The sequence below is a fragment of the Crocuta crocuta genome, unplaced genomic scaffold (assembly GCF_008692635.1).
Source record: "Crocuta crocuta isolate KB4526 unplaced genomic scaffold, BGI_CrCroc_1.0 scaffold62, whole genome shotgun sequence".
NCBI lineage: Eukaryota > Metazoa > Chordata > Mammalia > Carnivora > Hyaenidae > Crocuta > Crocuta crocuta.
Genome location: NW_027529173.1, coordinates 3,737,039 through 3,757,326, shown reverse-complemented (window position 1 = coordinate 3,757,326; position 20,288 = coordinate 3,737,039). Strand labels below are relative to the sequence as shown.

At 36.2% G+C, this 20,288-nt stretch overlaps 1 protein-coding gene across 4 annotated transcripts in view; it reads left to right on the top strand.

Annotated features, from left to right (window-relative positions):
• Nucleotides 1-20,288, top strand: part of HDAC9 (histone deacetylase 9) — a 908,040-nt gene that overhangs the window by 525,874 nt on the left and 361,878 nt on the right. For all 4 annotated transcript variants that reach the window (XM_077757662.1, XM_077757659.1, XM_077757660.1 and 1 more), the window contains 3 exons: nucleotides 8,605-8,727; nucleotides 11,961-12,171; nucleotides 12,625-12,842. In XM_077757662.1, coding sequence (XP_077613788.1) covers nucleotides 8,605-8,727; nucleotides 11,961-12,171; nucleotides 12,625-12,842 — 552 coding nt within the window. The remainder of the gene's footprint in view (nucleotides 1-8,604; nucleotides 8,728-11,960; nucleotides 12,172-12,624; nucleotides 12,843-20,288) is intronic.

The following is a 20,288-nucleotide window of genomic DNA, read 5'->3' as shown; positions in this document are numbered from 1 at the left end:
TAGTCCTTGAATGGAGCTGTATGTAGCCCAGATTTACATAACTTCAAACTCTTAATTTGGTTTAAAATGCCCCAGGTTTGTTAGGGCCCCTTGGTCTCTGAAAAAGCAAATATAAAGCCTCTCTAGAGGAATATGCCTGCATTGTAGATTTCAAAAATTTCCCTCAATTTTCCAAGGAAAATGGGAAGAAGAGATAGACACTCTTGCTTATGATCATCTGAAAGCTATTTGAAGAATAACAATTCAGACCTTGACATTATTTCCAGATTCTTCATCTATTCCTTATGTCTCACCATCCTGCTGTCTCTCTTTCCCTTTTTCATTATCTTTTCTAAAACATGATACCAGATAAAATAAGTTCTTCACATATATTTCTGCTCATAGATATAAGTGGGATTTATGAACTATTGGCTAAATTATTGTATTAATTTTAGTGCAATTATATCTCAATATTGGTCCGTTTTCTGTGGTCCTTTAATCAGTTTCCAGGAAAAGAACTTGATCACAGACATTTCTAAAAAACTTTAGATTTCCATTTCCTTTCAGTTTGAAGAATGTGATTCTCACTATTAGTGGAAGCACTGAAGGTCTGGATTCTAAATTAGCACTGGATGAATTTTGTGCTCTTCAAAAAAGCAGTGACATACTATACTATATTCAACAGCATGTATGATTCTTAGAAATGCAGTGTTAGTGTTAAAAAGTTCAGAAGACCCCTTACAGTATGAGAGTATTTTATAAGGCTCAGAAACAGCAGTACAATATCTTGATCGGGAAAGCATATACAGTCAAAGTGTATTTTACACAGGTTAATGGTGTGATGAACACACAACTTAGCATGATGGTTATTTCCCTGGAGGGGGGAAGGTAGGCAGTATGGGGAGAGACATGGTTTGTTACTATCAAGGAAAATACACATATTCTCCCATTATATGTGTGTGTGTATGTATATGTATATATATATGTATGTATACAGTACTTAGTGCAACATTAAAAGAACAATAAAAATATATAATTGTGATACTGGAAATAAATGGCAAATTTCAGTGAGATTTTCTTTTCACTTCAAACTTTTTATGACCTATTAAATTAAATTGAGTGTCCCTAATAATGTGACCCTATGTTTAAATTTCAAAATATATACAGTGAAGAAGGAAAATTAAAGAAATGTATTTATATTGTCTTAATCTATTTTATATTCCTAAACCCCCTAAACCCTTTATTGTCACAAATATCTGTTTAGATTGCCCTCGCTTTTCAGCTACTTATAGAACATATTCTGTTACTACAANTTCAAACCTTTCCTTCCCCCCCCCCCATTAAAAAAAAAAAAAAAAAAAACAGAAGGAAATGTGATTTAATGGAGTTTGAAGGAGTAGAGGTTTTTCTTCAGGTCAGTGACAGGACATTCACCTCCAAAGCTGGAAAGACTAGTTCAAAAGCAAGCAGTGACTTACTTCATAATGAATTAATTGTGTGCCTGAACTATGATCCAAAAGGCCAGGTGGGCAGACCTTTATGCACTGATGGGTAGCCTCTCTGTGGCCCAAAACAAAAAATTCAACCCTGATGGCTAACATGTGGTTTTCTGCTGTGTTGCACTTACAGAGGTCTGTAATATAACTCATACTGGAGAGGTAAAGAGACAGCAGAATTCAGATGGAAACTCCACAAATTAATATCCTAGCTCTGTTATGGCAAAATGCTTCCACCTAAACTAGCAAAAGAGGAAAACAAATATTTTCAGCAATTCTTGATTAACAATTATTTTGGATTTAGTATGATTTTTACAGACATCTTCCAAGATTAACAATAGCGTTTAGTTTCATATCAACAGAAATATTTTTTGAGGTATGAAAAATATACATCCACTACACTTTGAAAAGTCAAGCCAGTTGCTTGGTTCACCATTTGCAAAATAAATGGTGAAGGTTTATTCCACCATTTTTGGTTAAACAGCACAGGTGAGTTTTCATTTTGAAATAGTTCAACGGTGTACATTTGAATGAACTCTTTATTCTGTGACCTATAAATATAAAAGCATGTCACCTAATTCTTTCACAACCCATGTAAATAAATTCCCTTTTACTGCTTAGAAAATAGGAGAGTCAAGCTGTTACTCAGGCTGATCTTGAGACTTAGACAAAAAGAAAATTTTATCTTGTAATTCACATGTCCTGTATAATTTAGATAGAGGTTAGGACAGAAGTAGGAGGAGAATTTACTCATAAGTCCCCACTGAGGAAACAGCACAGCCAATTCAAACGTATGGGTCTTCCATTTGACAGGCTCCACAGAAACCTGGCTCCAAAACCGACTACTTTGTCATCATTGGTTAAGTCGCTAAACTGGCCCTGACCTCAGATTTTTTATCTGGTGAAAGGTAGTAATGCCTACTCCAAAAACTTTGTTGTGAGCAATCAGTGTTCGGGAGGTGGGTAGTGAATTGTGAAGTGTGAAACGAGTTCACTTTTTGTTGTTGTTATCAGTACTGACTCCTAGTAGGGAAAACTCATTAGCATGTTTGTCTTCAAGCCAGCAAATCACATGTGAGAGTGAGTCTCCATCTGCTCTGACCACTTCTGTTCCATTTCTTCTATTTCTTGCATATGCTCACTCCTGAACTCGGCTTGTTGGAGCTACTTGTTTTACTCATTTGTAAACTTGGTTGGGGAGCTGAAACCTCAGGAGTTTCTATTTCCAGCTCTAGTCAGAAATGTCTTTACCTATCTAGTTACTTTATTGTTAATACTGTAGGCCTGTGGGTTCAAATGTTTCCATGAATATCAACACCATTATTTTAGAGTCCGTAGATTTATTTGATAGCTCTGTTAACAGTAGCCAAGCAGCTGCTTTATTTCTATTCGAACATTAGTGTCTGGCTCTGCTGTACTATTTTTTAAATAATTTTTCTCCAGCAGATTCAAATGATTTTTTAAAAAGGATTCTAATAATAAGGTTAAGTACTCTAAAATCATCTGAAATGTCACTTGTTGTGTTTGCCCCAATCTCACATGACTCCTCTGCCTGTGTTTCATATCATGGTTGTTGTGACATTTGCTGTAAATGTTATGCTCCCTCCTGAGTGGGTGCAGAGGTATGGTTTTAGATGGCAGAAAAGAAAATGCTTTCCCCCCATCTTTGGGGAAAAGAAGCTGCTGTGACAAAAGAATCATTTAATAGGAATAACATGAGTCAATATTGTAAAGCAAGACCTTTAATGAGACCTTCAGCAGTGGCTTTAAAATGCAAAGGCAGCCCAGTTGAATGATAATTGTTTTTGACTCCAAATCATTTTATAGTAATACATTCTTGGATGTTCAGTAAAAATAAAAATGTAGAGACTTAGATTTCTAAAAAATTTCTTTATCACATGGAGATTTTAATTTTCTATCAGCTATCTGAAAGGACAATAGAAAATAAATACTATTGAAAAAATTACTATGAAAACTACAAGTAAGTATTAAATGATTAAGATACATATATCTCAGTTTAGGATTTCTTTGTTGTTTTTCTTTTTCTTTTCACATTTTTTTTTTGTTATTGTTTCTTTGTTTTGAGAGAGAGAACATGCAAGCAGGGGAGGGGCAGAGAGAGAAAGGGAGAGCAAGAGAGAATCCTGAGCAGGCTCCACACTGTCAGCATGGAGCCCATTGTGGGGCTCAAACTGACTAACCCTGAGATCATGACCTGAACTGAAACCAAGAGTCAGGTGCTTAATTGACTGAGTCACCCAGGTGCCCCATCTTTTTTAATGTGCCTTTCTTCTTTTAGATAGTCTAATATGGATATCTGGTACCTTTTAAAGCTAAAGCAGATTGAGGTTTACAAATATGTCTTCCTGAATGCCAGTCTATTACACATAGATATTACCAGATCATGTTAGTAGAGATACTTCTGTCTAAAGCCAAAGGATCTGATGTCCAAGGAAAGGGGGCAACTGCCCAGTCGTAAGCCAGTGAGTGATGGAGCTCAAGTGTAAGACACTGGGGACACACTTATTTTTACCAGTCTAGACTGCTTCTCACCAAGACTCTGTAGATACATATATTCTTTATCTAATGCTCATGTATATTGTAGGTAATTTTGACCATGTAGTAAATTTAAAATTCTATATATCTACTTTCTCTAGGAGCTTCTTATAAAGTAGGTGATTATTTACATAAATACTCTTCTATCAAAGATCATCTGTTGACTTTTTTGTCTTAAGCATGAGAAAAGTATTCCCCTTCCTCCCCCACTTCCTCCATTCCTCCCTTCCTTCTATTCCTTCCTTTTCCCCTCCCTCCTTCATTCCTTCCTTCCTACCTTCCTTCCTACCTTCTGTATCTCTTACCCCCCACTTCCATTTTCTTGTCCCTAGGCAGTCATTCTCTCCTGTATTTTTTGTTTGCATGGGTTCTTACACCATATGTATTTTCTGCTTTGTGCCCAGAACTTTTCGTGGTATAAATAGCATGGTGTTATTAACCTGATTCCATTTCTTATTTTTATCACTAAGTATATGTTCTAGATCTATTTATGTCATTATGGATGCATATACCTAATAGTTGGCTTTTAATCATGTAACAATCCCTGGTGACCAGTGCTCCATTTTACCTACCTGTTCTCCAGTCGGATGCCCCAGTGAACTCCAGTTCTCACCCGCCACCAAAAACTGCTTCAGTATCCTTTTGCTTCAGTCAACATCATCCTAAATGATGATAAGTGAGAGCTTAATGAGAGAATTTCTTGAAGACACAATTCCCAGCAGAAGAATTTTGGGGTCACAGCATATAGTGTAATTATTTTGTTTTTCTGAATTACTCACCAGAATTGCTAGACCAGTATACAGTCCTACCAGCAATGTGTGATGGTTTTTACCTGTCTCAGTCCCTATAACATTTTGAGATTCTGTATTTTTCTAATTTTTGCCCATTTTCCTTTTGTAAGAATTTTGAGTCTTTTCATTGAAACTAACAGGTTGCTGATTTCAGTGGCAAAATTAATAGCTCTACTGAGAGACATAGAATTTTTCAGTATTTTACTCATCTGAATTGCAAAGATTATCCACAAGATAGGCTTCCAATTGCTATGATGGTGAGAAAAATTTTTGAAGGTCATTATTAAGATGTGAGTAGGTCTTCCCTGCCTCAACACCTGACTCAGGCATATCCCACTTCTCAACATCATGCTCTTTTCAGTGAAATGCTACTAGCTACCTAGCAAAGCCTGGTATAAAACTGACACTCTTCTCTGTGCCATTGAAGTGATTTAACCCTACTCTAATTATCATGGTTATCACAGGTCATTAGTTAGTTTTCTACTTTTCTGTCCACCTAACTAGCATAGCAACTTGTGTGGTATAGGACATCTTTGTACATCTCCCATCCAGTGCCACACTGTTGATCTAAATGAATTGTTCTTTATTAATTGTTTTGTGAATATTAAAAGATGGTCACTTATACATTTAATATTTCCATTTTATCTGACTATAGTAATAATTTCTGGTTCTGAATTTTTTAGATTAAAACCATCTTCCCCATGTTCTAAGATGAAAATGACATTTTAGCAAAGCTCTGATTTAAGGACTGGGCCAGTTTCAAAATTGCTTCCTGGAAAAATCACAGTTTTGCCTGAAAATGCTTGTGATCTCACCACAGTGATAAGGTGGGGTAACCTTCCAGCCTTGTAAGAATACTGGTCAGGAACCTTCACTGTCCCAGTGAATTGGTACCTTTCACCACCTCTTCAGCTGGCTTTCAAGTGTGTCTGCACTCTTTTAGCAGTGTAGATAGAATACAATTTTAGGTTCTTCCTAAGAAACACTAAACTGGAACAGATAGACCGTGTTTATCAAAAAAGCCGTATTGAGGAAAGGTATATTTAAAGAAAATAATTTGAGGAAAACTTTTTTCTAGGTCTGTGAAGTCATTTGTGATCCTGGTCATTCTGTGTAAATACTGTGCCTGATACCTTATCTATAATTGAAGAAAATGAACTAAGTAATGTCCAGATCCCTGAAGTTCTGTGATATGATACTATACCAGTTAGTCTCTGTGGGAAGAACCAGCTATATACCTAGGGAATATGGGGGACTCAGGACTTTGCTAGTTTCCTCAGGAATGGTCTCCCATGACTTGAAAACCCTCCTTATGTCCATAAAGTCACCAGGGCTTTCACTTTCTTCTTATGCCCAGGTCAGCTGGTTCCCTGTTACACACATTTATTCTTTTCCATAAGCCTCAAGACCATATTTTGCTTCCTCTCTTTTCTAAAACTTCCCCCATGTCTGTATTTTTTTTTTTTTATGGTTCCTTTGTCCTTCAGTAATCATGGTCCAGTGGGGCGTAGCTCCTATGGCAGTACCTGACAACAAATTACAAAGGCTTGATTAGTTTAAAAGTTATATTCCTGATCCCGCTGGGAACCAGAATTGAGGAAATCACTCAGTTTTTATATCCATAACTGAAGCATAATGATAGCTTCAGAGTGCCTAGAAAGAATAGGTGAATTTCCAGAAAGTCCCTAGCTCAGAGCTTCGCACATGGTAGGTGCTGAAAATCAGTGCACTGTTATAAGAAATGGAGCTCACTTTTGACATGAAACTTCAGGAGTTTAATCTCATAGTAAGAATATTCCCAATTGTCTTCACTTTAGTCAAAGCCCATGTGAGCCACTAGTCTGCTCCTGCCATTATTACATCCAAGAAGAAATATTTTTCTTACTTTAGTATAGGTTTGCTTCCTGGGATGAGATGGGAAGATATCACAGTAATTCGTTCTGGGAAACAAAGATGAACTCTTCAGTGAAACCGGTCATGTCTTTGGTACCATTCCCACAGTGCATGTCAACTCTCAGTTGTGAGACAAACAGATACAACCCGGAATGCATATTGTACATGATTTTAAATGCTTCCTTCTCCACATGTATTTCTCTTCTATAAAAACAGATAAGTGAATGAAATATCATCTTATTATAAATTACTGCTTGCAGCTAATAAGCCGGTTAATTATTTTTTACTTCCTCACACATTCTTTTTGTTCTTATTCAAGCATATATTTCAAACTAAAAATTAATATTAAAAGCATATTAATATAAGCAAAATAAAAGCTTGTCATTTTAATTAGAGCAAATATGAAACTGCTACTTAGAGCTCCTAATGTAAAATTGCAGTCCCACACTAATAACCAAATCTTTTCCCATAGTCTTCAGGCTGTGGCATTTTAGACAACTTTAATTTTGTAAAGGGATGCATATAAAAGCAATATGATGTTAAAAGTTTCAATATACCTCTTAACTTTCATGCACAAATATCTGACTTGTCCTTTTGAGGAAAAAAAAAAAATCTGAGTTAGCTTGGAATTCCCAGTTACAATGAAAATAACTCTGCATTTAACCTTCTGCTCTTATTATGTTAAGGCTACGACTCATCTCCAAACAAACCTATGATTGAGGTGATGTTTTGGAATAACATCCTGTGTTTTGGTGGCGCATCACTCTTCAGTGACATTCTGAGGTTGCATTGTATTAGCACATGATATTTTCCCCAGTTAATTGATATCCCAGGTTTGTCCAGGGGAAAATCTACAGCTCCCCCAAACATGCTTGACAAGTTATTATATTTACTTTAGTCAAAACCCGTGTGTGCAATATCCCTCTTGGAGGTGGTCTATTATTGGAGTCCCATATGCTTTTTGTTTGGGAAGAAAGCAGTCACTGTGTCATACTGTTACATGGAGTATTCTTTTTCAGGGATGTTGTTCCCTTGGGGACCATATCAGGCCAGAGTTTCTTAGTCTAATAAGACCTTTGTAACTCTTATTGTATAAGAGTTCTGGGAGGGAAGCAAGAGTTAAACAGAAAATGTAATTCAAGCAACCGTATTGGGCCACATGTGGGAAAACATGACTCTTAGTATTGGATTTAAAAAAGGTATTTTGTTGTAAAAAAGACTGTGATGCCAAAACATTCAAGGTATTTTCAGTGTAAATGAAGTCTATTGTGGCACAGGGAACTCATAATATTTTAACATTTACCTTAGCTTCTGAATATGAATGATCTAAATATACACCACGCAGAGTCGTCTATTCATTTATTTTATATTTAAAAAGATATTATTAATTTAAAAAATCCTATATGGTGATATCTAACCTAAGGTTTTCTTGCATGAGTTTTCCCATCAATAAAATGATGTTTAATCCACATAAAGATAATGATTATAGCAACATTACATACATATTCATTATTCTGTTACACAAAAAATATACCATAAGAATTACTCCATTTAATTGTTATACTTCACCAATTGATGACAGACACACTGATTATGGTCCATAAAGGAAGAGTTTTGAAAATGAATTTGGCAAAATGAACATAGAAGCCCTTCATATTTTGCTATGATTTCTAATGAAGAGAATTGTAATTTGCACAATATAACTTTTGGATACTGAATTCATAAATAAATAATTAAAATACTTGACTATTTTGATTAATCCTGATAATACAAAATCTATTATCTAAAATGTGAAAATTTTACAGTAAAATTTATGATATAATAATGTTTGAGACTCCCTTTTCTTTTTTTTTCCTTTTTTTCTGTTTTTTTTTCCTTTTTGTTAACAGCAAATGGTTTCACAGCAACGCATTCTAATTCATGAAGATTCCATGAACCTGCTAAGTCTTTATACCTCTCCCTCTTTGCCCAACATTACCTTGGGACTTCCAGCAGTGCCAACCCAGCTCAATGTAAGTCATTACACAGCAGCCCAAGTGATATTTTCATAGGGGACTCTCTTTCATTTCTTGTATATTTAGACTTCAGGGAAACTTGGTAGAGTTCATTTCTCATAGAATTCATTCACATCACCCTGAGTTGTCCAGAGACATTCCGTTTAATTTCAAATTAAAGAATTATACTGGTTCACATAATATTTATAAAAATAATAACATTTATATAATGCTTTATAGCTTTTAAAAATGAAAGCGCTCTCCAGACATATTATTTTATAGCTCCACACAGCCATTCCATGAAACAGAGATTACAGGCCATTATTTTACAGAAGAAGAAGCTGAGGCTTGGAATATCTAAAAGCCCAAGATTACAAAGCCATTAAGTAGCAGACCTAGGACTCAAGCCAGGCTGGTATTGAGAGATGTAGCTTCTAAAGCAGGCAGCATAGGTTTATAGAATTTATTTTGTGAATGACTTTATTTTCAGAATTTAAGTTACTGACTCTGTCATACTCAGGGATACATATCTGGGAAACCTCTCTAAGAGCAATATTAAATTCTTCCCAGGAGATACAGACTGAATCAATTACTTAAAAGTCCTGACATCTGTAATAGGATCTTTGGGAGGTACTGTCCTTCTAGCAGAAGATAGCAATAATTATTTTATACATATTCCCCAAAATAATATAAATTTTTGCCCTTGTAAAAGATATGTAAGCTTTGCCTAGAAAAATTCATCTGTGATTTGTTGTGTAAATTGTACTTATGCAGAGGTCACAGGATGCATTAGGTTTAGAGAACATTATTCCAACCCTTGGCACCAATTTTGCCAAACTTTAGCAGCACATCTTCCACAGAGTCCAGCTTGTCAGATTCACATCTTTTATAATATGCCCACACCAGGAAATTGTAAAGAGTTGACCATTTTGTGATTAATTTATCTTCAGAATATAAGACCTGTACATGGTACGCTACTTTATGCACAAGCACCTTATCCTAACATTTCTAAATGATAAATTTTGTAATTGGGTTCAGTACATGTTATAAAAGCAATCAAAGAGATACCTGATTATACTTGGTATTTTTAATAGAGTGGAATGTTCTCTTACATGATATAGAAACCTTCTACCAGTTAGGGAAAAGCAAAATTTGGTTGTTGTTTTCTGTCTGGGATTGAAGAAGAAAGGCTTAAAACTACTAATTTCAGCTATGCCCTTGAAATTCCACATGAACCATTAGTAAACAATTGGTTCTAGGGAAAAGAAAAAAAAGGAATTAAGGATGAAACTAAACTTAAATGTTCATGGATGGTATTTTCACATCTCCACTTATTAAAAATTATTTTTCTTCTATTTTTTCCTATTCTTCAGATGATAAGCAAATACTAACACAAAGGCTTCTTATGACACATGAATAGGAATTTCTTTCCACTTTTTTTGCATGTTCTAAGTCATTCCTACCAGCTAACACAAACATACACCACTTTTAATGTGGTCAGAGAGAATTTTTTCCCAAAGGACCAAGTACTAACGCCAGACCATTTAATGTTTCAATGGTAATACAATTTGGTGCCGTCGGATGAATAAACCAATGTGGTTTGGATTGAAGTTTCGTTTTTCTTTGCTTCCATTTTGGTGTGGATGAGGCCATCACAATTAATTTTTCAAGTTTAGCATTGCTTTGGCAAAGGGATCTCTAATATTCCATTTCCCTGCTGAATAGTGGGAACTTTTAAGGAAAAGAGCCCAGGAGAAGGAATCACTTCTAGATTAAACATTGTGTTGACTTGCCATGTGACTAAGACAAACCATTTACCTCTTTGTCCTTCAATTTCTCCATCACTGAAAATTGCTTTGCTTCCCTGGTGCACAGCAATTTTGAATGATGAAACATGAGTTTTGAAAAGAAACATGCCATATAATTTTGAGGTATTAGACTTCTGCTTTTGTAATGCCAAAATGACCTCCATTCATTAAATTCTTTGAATAGGATAATTCATTATTACTATTGATGATATAATTATTATTGCCTTATTACTGTGTTATCATACATTTCAAGTTCTTAATAGCATTTTTATTTGATCTAATTTCACTTGTAGTTTATTTTATTAAACAAAAGTATCTGGAGTGTCATTTTCAATACTTAGAGATTTGGGGATCTGCTATGAATTAATATAAAATACATGTTTAAATCAAATTCCTGCATATTTTATACAACCTTTCATTGAGTTGGCTGAAGAATTTTATTTTAAAAATTAAATACTGAAAACCTACAGCTCTGTGAACTTATTAGAGGTCATTAGAGGAATTGCTCCTTCTGCGTGAAACTCCAAAATTATAGACTGTCTTATCCAAGATTCTTTTTTTAACGTTTATTTATTTATTTTGAGGGGTGGGGGGAAGGACAGAGAGAGGGAGACAGAGAATCCCAAGCAGGCTCTACTCTGTTAGCACAGAAGCTGATGCAGGGCTCAAAAACTCACCAACCGTGAGATCAGGACCTGAGCCAAAGTCAGATGTTTAATGGACTGGGCCACCCAGGTTCTCTTTTTCTTCAGCTTCCTAATTGCTAAGATACAGTCACTAGTTCAGCACTTTGAATCAATTTTATGTTTCCAGTATACCTTTTATTTAAACAATATATTCAGATATTTTAAAATTAAATTTCCCAGTTATTAGCCTGAAATTAGTAGTGTTATTATTTAATGCTAAAATAATCTTTAAGTTCAGTACAATGCTACTCAATACTAAATTGTCTCCCGTGCTTCCACATTATTTTTATTTCTTCTTTGTTAATGCAGGTAGTTTAAAAAGACATGCTCTTGGGCAAAATTGGTAAAGGCAATTAAGAGGTACAAACTTCCAGTTGTAAAATAAATAAGTTGAGGGGATGTAAAGTACAGCATAGGGAATATAGTCAATAAGATTGTAATAACTTCATATGGTGACAGATGGTAACTACACTTATCATGGTGAGCAGTTCATAATGAGCACTTCAACAATGCCGAATCACTATGTCACCTGAGACTAGTATAGTGTTGTATGTCAACTATACTTCAATTAAAAAAAAAAAAAAACTAGGAGAAAAAAAAGACATGCTGTTATATACATTTTCCCTATTCAGCCATCAGTAAGATGGAATTTCTTTTGGGTAGGGGAAGGGAGACTGATGGAATAAGAAACTCATCTAATGGTGTACAGACCTAATGGATGAAAGAGGATTAACATCTTTATTATTTCTTGACACAGGCTTCAAATTCACTCAAAGAAAAACAGAAGTGTGAGACTCAGACGCTCCGACAAGGTGTTCATCTGCCTGGGCAGTATGGGGGCAGCATCCCAGCATCTTCAAGCCATCCCCATGTCGCTTTGGAAGGGAAACCCAACAGCAGCCACCAAGCTCTCCTGCAGCATTTATTACTGAAAGAACAAATGAGACAGCAAAAGCTTCTTGTGACTGGTAATTAAGAATGGCACCATCAGCTTAGGGCTTTATTTTATCAGTGTTCTAACGTAATGTAACTTTATCCCAAGACCCTGTTAAAGATTTACAGTGTCATACAAGGGTCTCCCTGACACTTGGTGTTGTGGGAAAGGCTACTGTTTTCATTTATTCCTCTAAATACATGGTGGTGAAAACACCTTATATTAAACCTTCGTACATATCAGAGTCAATTACTGGTGAGTCACTAGTGAGATGCATACCTATTTAATGCTCTGGCATTTCTGCCTGTACCCATTTCTGGCATTTCTGCCTGGCATTTTCTCTGGCATGTTTGCCTAGAAGAATCACTAGTTTTCATCAAATTTCTCATATATCTATTTTCTGTGGCTTTTTGGCCTTTTGTCTTTTATAAAGCAAATTGTGTGTGTGTGTGTGTGTGTGTACATATATATATATATCTTTTTTCAGGCGGAGTTCCCTTACATCCTCAGTCTCCGTTGGCAACAAAAGAGAGAATTTCACCTGGCATTAGAGGTACCCACAAATTACCCCGTCACAGACCCCTGAATCGAACCCAGTCTGCACCTTTGCCTCAGAGCACATTGGCTCAGCTGGTCATTCAGCAGCAACACCAGCAATTCTTGGAGAAACAGAAGCAATACCAGCAGCAGATCCACATGAACAAAGTAAGCCCCCAAGCCAAAGTCAAAATGTCGTATCCACCAATGGGGAGAATTGAGGTTCTCTTTAATGATCTGGGCACATGAGAGGAGAATGTTGGTATCTATCCATTACCATCAAAAGGAGATCATCATCCCAGCCCTCAGGGACAGCATCCCAATATCAGTATTTGCACCATCACAACAGTCACAGGATGTTTACAGCAATCTCAATTATACCAAAATTGAGATTATAGATTAGTAAGGGCTTTTATGACTGAGGACCTATTTTAATACAAAAGCACATACAGGTACTTGGGTACAGAACCCCATTTTCTGGTAGTGTAGGAAAGGCTTGAGGCAGAGTTTTATGTGGTGGATTGACAGCTCAAAAAGTTTGCACAGGTGCAGGCAGATAGGACAAGGTTAGCCAACAGAGTATTTCTCAGCAACTTGTACGTATCTATGTTATATTTATTTTTTAGTATGCCCCACTTTATTCCAAACAGTGTTTGAAGCAATTTCTCAGAAATATGTGGTAATTTTCTGGCAGCCTTGTTGTGGCCAAAATGGAAAGCTGATGTCTGTATCACACCACATCCTTAGGAGCTCTCCTGCTGAGGCAACCACAAAGAAACAGTGATTACACTATAACAATATCAGACAGGCCAGGCGAGTAAAACATTTTCAATGAATTCATAACCAAAAGTGATCTACCCTGATTTGCCACTACTCTCTGCTATGAGTTTACAAAGCAGAGTCTTCTTCTTCCTGGACAGTGTTATGGTCCTGGATATCATAATTCTATTCACTCTCCATTGTTACTGTGTCACCTAAAATACATATCATGGAGAAAGGTTGTATATTAAGAAATGGCATTCTGTTTACTGATAGGTAGCTTAAAAATGGATTACTATTTAAAAGCTTTATTGTATTGTGATATAAACAAAGCAAAACCTCTAGGACAAAGTTCAAATGATCTTTCTAATAGCATTTAGGAGAAAGGGGATCTTTATCATGTGCTCACTTTATTGCAGTAAGTATATGATAGGTAGGGCAAGAGTTTTTCTCTTCTCTTTGGCCTCCAGCTTAACAGGGCAGAGCCATGAAGGAAACACAGGCTGAAGACAATACTACTGAACAGAAATTTCTCCAGCCCAGCCCTTTGATGCTTTCAAAGATGATGTGTATGTGTGTGGGATTGGGGAGGTAGGAGCTGTGGGTGGATGGCGGTGGTAACTGCCTATCCTGCCATCTTTCATTCTACTGTAGACTATATTTCACTATATTGCATAATCTTTATATATCATCAGATTTATGCTTGTTTCGTTGCTACTGCATTTCTGTAAATTTATCAAATCAGTCTCACTGGAGGAGATCAATTTCCTTCTTGTGTAGTAGTAGAGTACTCGTTGACTTAAATGTGGCCCTGCATATGTTTGCTATCTGATGGTAGAGTTCAGTTTTTTTGTTTTGTGTTCTCTCACCATTACTTAAAACTACTGGGTATTCTTGGAAAATTGTCCAGTGACTAGTGAGAAAAAAATTATGAAGAAAGAAAGTTTGGGAATCCTAGCTTTTGCCTCATAATATTTTGATCTGGAATTAGGTTCGTTAGACTCCTATGAATATTTTTAAGAATATTTTGGAATACATTTTTCACGACCTAAAGATGCTGGTGTTTCAGACTCAGTGGTATGCTAATAACAGAATCTTTATATTTTAGTGTCACACTTGAGATTTTGACAGGCGGATGCTAACCTCAGTCACATGGAAGAAACTTAGATGAAAAGCAGGCATTTGCATTTGAGCAATGAGAAAAGCAAATCTTATCAGAGACCTTCTCCCATGTGGAGCTGATTCCCTGGAATCTGTTAAGAATTCTTCCCAAAATTAGAAACAAACCTATACTTTCAGGTACATGTTTGTACAGTGGTTTGACTATTAAATCTTGTCTTAATTAGGCAAAATGAAGTCCAGAAAACTTCAAAGTACAAAGCTGATCTTTATATATTAACCCCTCTCAGCTTGGGTGTTTAGATTACTCAGGCAGGTCTCCACTTGGCTTCTCTCCAAGTATGTATTCCATATGTTTGATCAAGTGGCATATGTACATTGGGTATTCTCCAGATTTTGAAAATATTTCACCTGCCCTCAATTGTGTAAGGGAACAGAGAAGAATCTTAAAGAAGAAAATATTGAATCTCTGACCTCTTCTGAAGTATTCACCATAGAACCATCAAGAAATGAGTTGCTACTGTTCCCCCTTCCCCAGGAGGTGATGAAAACATTTATTTCACATTATGTGAGGCCATAACTTAGATGCCAAAAACCAACATGTTTCTTTATAATTATATATTTATGTATATTCTAACCATTTTGAATACCCATTAATGAAAAATAACCACAGAAAATTTAATTTATGTCATTTTTTCCTGTTAAAATGGATGAATCTATATTGAATCCATTCAAATTGGAGCCAAATAGTTGGCATCAATAAAAACATGGTCCCTGCTCTTGAGCTACTTATAGTAGCAGGAAATATATGCTCGCATAAAGACATAGGCATACAGATAACATATTTGAAAATATCCTTTCCTTTTGCTCGTTCAACTTTTTTTAAGATTTAGAGAAGCAAAAAAAATGCAGTGACAACAAAAGAAAAAATAAGCATATTTCTCTCTCACCTATAGCATATTAAATATGATTATCCTTCCTGATATAAAATTTTTTAAAATGTTTATTTATTCTTGAGGGAGGGGAGCCGAGAGAGAAGGAGAGAGAATTCTAAGCAGGCTGTGTGTGCACTGTCAGTCTGACACAGGACTTGAACCCACCAACCATGAAATTATGACCTGAGCCAAAACCCAGAGTTGGATGCTTAACTGACTGAGCCCCTCAGGTGCCCTGCTAGTATGAAATTTTTTTATGTTTTATATTATTTTTGAGCGAGAGAGAGAGAGAGAAGAAAGGGGGCAGAGGGAGAGGGAGACACAGAAACTGAAGCAGGCTCCAGGCTCCGAGCTGTCAGCAAAGAGCCCGACATGGGACTCGAACTCACATACTATAGGAACGTGACCTGAGCCCGTCAGTGCTCGACCAACTGAGCCAACCAGGAACCCCTCCCCTTGGTATGAAACTTTTAATGATGTAATGGAATTGCTAATAATCATTAGAAGAATTCGAAGCAAACCTATATTTTTCAGTTTATATACTATTTTACTTATTAAATTGTGAAACTTTTGTCATATCTTGCTATTATTTGAATGCATTTATGAAAGCAGTCATTCCTGCTTATTATAACTATACAATGTAAATATTATTACTCATAGTAAATAACTTACCTACCCATTGCTTGATACTTTAATGACATTTACATGGGAAATTTGTGTATCATAAGAATTATTTGTCTCATACAATTATGGTGTAAGTACTTGAGTCACTTAGCAGAAATATCCCTGGAATGGGTATATACAGTATTTGTATTGTTATATCCACACCGTGGGACAAGGTAGAAAAGTGAGTGGAAAACCTGTCAGAATGATTTGTCTTTCTGCTCATCAGGTTGAATATTTTAATTTCACTGAAGATATTTTGAAAAGTTTAACCATAAGAAAATCATAGCTTATACTATTTATTCTTTTTCTTGAGACATTTAAAATATTCACAAATGCATTAAACAATTTCTGTTTATAATGTCTGGTACATTCATGAAATGATGACTTGTGGGCATTTTTTAAAAACCAAGTTTCTTTATGCTAGTATCAAAAGAAGATTGATGCTGGTCGCTTTCTCGGTTAAGCACCCAACCAGGTCATGATCATGTGGTTTGCGATTTTGAGCCCCGCATCAGGTTCTCTGCTGTCAGCATGGAGCCTTCTCTGGACCCTGTCTACCCCTGTCTGCCCTTCCCTCTGCTTGTGCTCATGTGCACACACTCTTCTCTCTCTCTCTCTTTCTCTCTCTCAAAAGTAAACCGTAAACATTAAGGAAAAAAAAGGGAGAATTGTTGCTTTTGCCAGGTATCTTTTGTTTATTTACTGAAAGGTAAAAATAGTTTCTAAAGTAGAATTTTCCCCATAAATACAAAGTGGCAAACAAAAAAGTAAGAGGGTATTGCTGATTTTCTTCTGGGATCATTTTAAATTTGAATATTGCCACAGATTTTTCTGGTACACTGCAGTTACTTAGACATTTGTATGGTTTTTGAAGAAGTATTCCAACTACTGCCTAATTAATAGGAAGGCAAATCTCTAGTTGAACACTATCTGAATGATATGCAGAAATTTTCCTGAGGGTCTTCAGGCTTTTGTGTTGTGAGATAATCTGGCCTTGACCTCTGCCCCTTTGCTCAATGACATTATTCTTGGAATTATTTCTCTGTTATAGTATTTATAGAATAGAATTGATGCACACCAAATAATTTCTATTTTAATTAGAATTTTTCTAATACCTATGTTTTTCATATTCATTCTATCAAAACCACATGAGCAGAAAAATTTAAGAAACGTCTTTCTTCATTCAGTACTTATTTGAATGAAATACTAATTTATGATGCATTTATCCATTTAGCAACTCATTGAATTCTGCTTTGTGCCAGACACTATTTTAGTCACTAAGAAAATAACATTCAGAATCCTCATGGAGCTTAAAGTGTGGGGAGCAAGGGAGTGGAATATTCAGTAAATGGCAATACGATGTGTTAAGTACTAGGATAGGGAACATGAGGAAGAAAATTGTTTTCTTTGAGGAAGTAAAACTTGAAACTTGTTTAGTTACCTCTTTGGATTCTCTGATCCTTTTTATATCTTGCTTTTCTTTCTTTCTTTCTTCCTTCCTTCCTTTATTTCTTTTCTTTTCTTTTCTTTTCTTTTCTTTCTTTCTTTCTTTCTTTCTTTCTTTCTTTCTTTCTTTCTTTCTTTCTTTCTTTCTTTCTTTGTAATATACTCTGTGATAAATATCTTATGCATTCCTATGACTGGACATCAGCCAACACTTTTTTTAAAAACCCAGATAAATCATGAGATGATATCTTACATATGTCAAAGTTCACTGTAGATATAAGTATTTATTATATATTTATTACTAAGATACTTAGGCATTTTGACATGAGTGTTACTTTATCATAATAAAAATGTATCTAAAACAAGATTAGTAAAAGGGAGTCTAAGCAGATGTCCTGCATTGCCCTTATTAAAACAGGTAGCTATTATGTCTGACAAGGCATGAATATAATTTTGCTCAAATGCTGGAATGGAGCAAATGGGGAGTTTTCATTAATATTTAGAAGAGAATTTGACCCTTTATTTGAGTATTGTCTGTTGTGTTCTTTTTCTTGACATAGCTTTCTAACAGAAATGTTACATATTCTTCATAACCCCTCATGATTCATACCTACTCCTTTTCCCCGATCATCCATCCGCAGCAACCCAGGGAACTATATTCTTTGATGCCTGTGCTCACACACAAACATAGGGTGTGTGTGTGTGTGTGTGTGTGTGTGTGTGTGTTATTTTTTCTTACAAAATATCCCTGAAAGTGGTTCTAAAATAAAACTATTTTGTGCACTATTGAGCAAAGTGTATCTGTTCCCAAGGAAATTTATTTTCCCAAGTTGTTTTTGTTCCCAAGAACAACTGTAAAGATGTTGCATTCCAGAAAGTTTACTTTTTTTTTTTACAAATAGTTTATTGTCAGATTAGTTTCCACATAACACCCAGTGCTCATCCCCACTAGTGCCCTCCTCCATGCCCATACCCCCTCCCCCCCACATCCATCAGTCCTCAGTTTTTGTCAGCATTCAAGAGTCTCTCATGGTTTGCCTCTCTCCCTTTCCCCCACCATTTCCCCCCTTCTTCTCCCCCTTGTTCCTCCGTTAAGTTCCTCCTAATCCTCCTATACGTGCAAACATATGATATTTGTCCTTCTCTGCCTGACTTATTTCGCTCAGCATAACACCCTCAAGGTCCATCCATGTTGCTACACATGGCCAGATTTCATTCTTTCTCATTGCCATGTAGTATTCCATGGTATAGGTAAACCACATCTTCTTGATCCATTCGTCCATTGATGGACACTTAGGCTCTTTCCATGTTTTAGCTATTGTGGAGAGTGCTGCTATGAACATTGGGGTACATGTGCTCCTATGCATCAGCATTTCTGTATCCCTTGGGTAAATTCCTAGCAGTGCTATTGCTGGGTCATAGGGGAGTTCTATTGTTAGTTTCCTGAGGAACCTCCACACTGTTTTCCAGAGGGGCTGTACCAGTTTACATTCCCACCAACAGTGTAGGAGGGTGCCCGTTTCTCCACATCCTCGCCAGCATCTAGAGTTCTCTGATTTGCTCATTTTAGCCACTCTGACTGGCGTGAGGTGGTATCTCAGTGTGGTTTTGATTTGTATTTCCCTGATGAGGAGGGATGCTGAGCATCGTTTCATGTGTCTGTTGGCCATCTGGATGTCCTCTTTGGAGAAGTGTCTGTTCATATCTTCTGCCCATTTCTTCACTGGGTTGTTTGTTTTTCGGGTGTGGAGTTTGGTGAGTTCCTTATAGATTCTGGATATTAACCCTTTATCTGATATGTCATTTGCAGAAAGTTTACATTTTTTAAGTCTCACTTCCTATTATCAAACAGCAAGGAAACCTGTTGTATTAGTTTTATTTTAATAAAGGTAATTATATCCATGGCTTTCTTGTGGGAAGATTAAAATTTTAAGTATAATTAGATGAGGACCCATTTTTGCTTTTTGCTGCACCTATTACTCCTGGTATATCTTTTATGCACTGTGCCTCTTCTCAGCACCTTCTCCTTAGGTACCTTAGGGATAGGATCTTTCACGTAATACCGGCTTTTTATAAGTAGGACCCACTGTAAGCTGGGGCACAATGCTAACATTCTTATTCATATTATCTTCTCAGACTTAACAAGTCACTCTTTTTAATATCAAGAAAATTAATTTTAAAGGGCTTAAATACATTGACCCAGGGATGAGGCTAGCTAGCCGTTGATAGAGCTGGGCTTCTGACATAGGTGATATGACACAAAAGCCTGTCCTGAACCTAAATGTGTACTTATGATTTTAGTGTTCACCAAGCAGAGGACAAGGTTATCTTTTTTTAAAAAAATTACTCTTTTTTACTTCTTTTTTAAAATTTTTATTTTTAGAGAGAGAGTGCGTGAGCGGGGGAGAGGGGCAGAATGGAAGAGAGAGAGAGAGAGGGAGTGAGAGAGAGAATCTTAAGCAGGCTCCAAACTCAGCACAGAGCCCTAAGTGGGGCTCAATCTCTTGACCCTTGGATAATGACCTGAACTGAAATCAAGAGTCAGACATTCAACTGACTGAGCCACCCAGGCACCCCTCTTATTTTAACATAAATTTTTATTTTAAGTAGGCTCCACACCCAATGTGAGGCTTGAACTCACGACCCTGAGATCAAGGGTCATGTGCTCTACTGACTGAGCCAGCCAGGT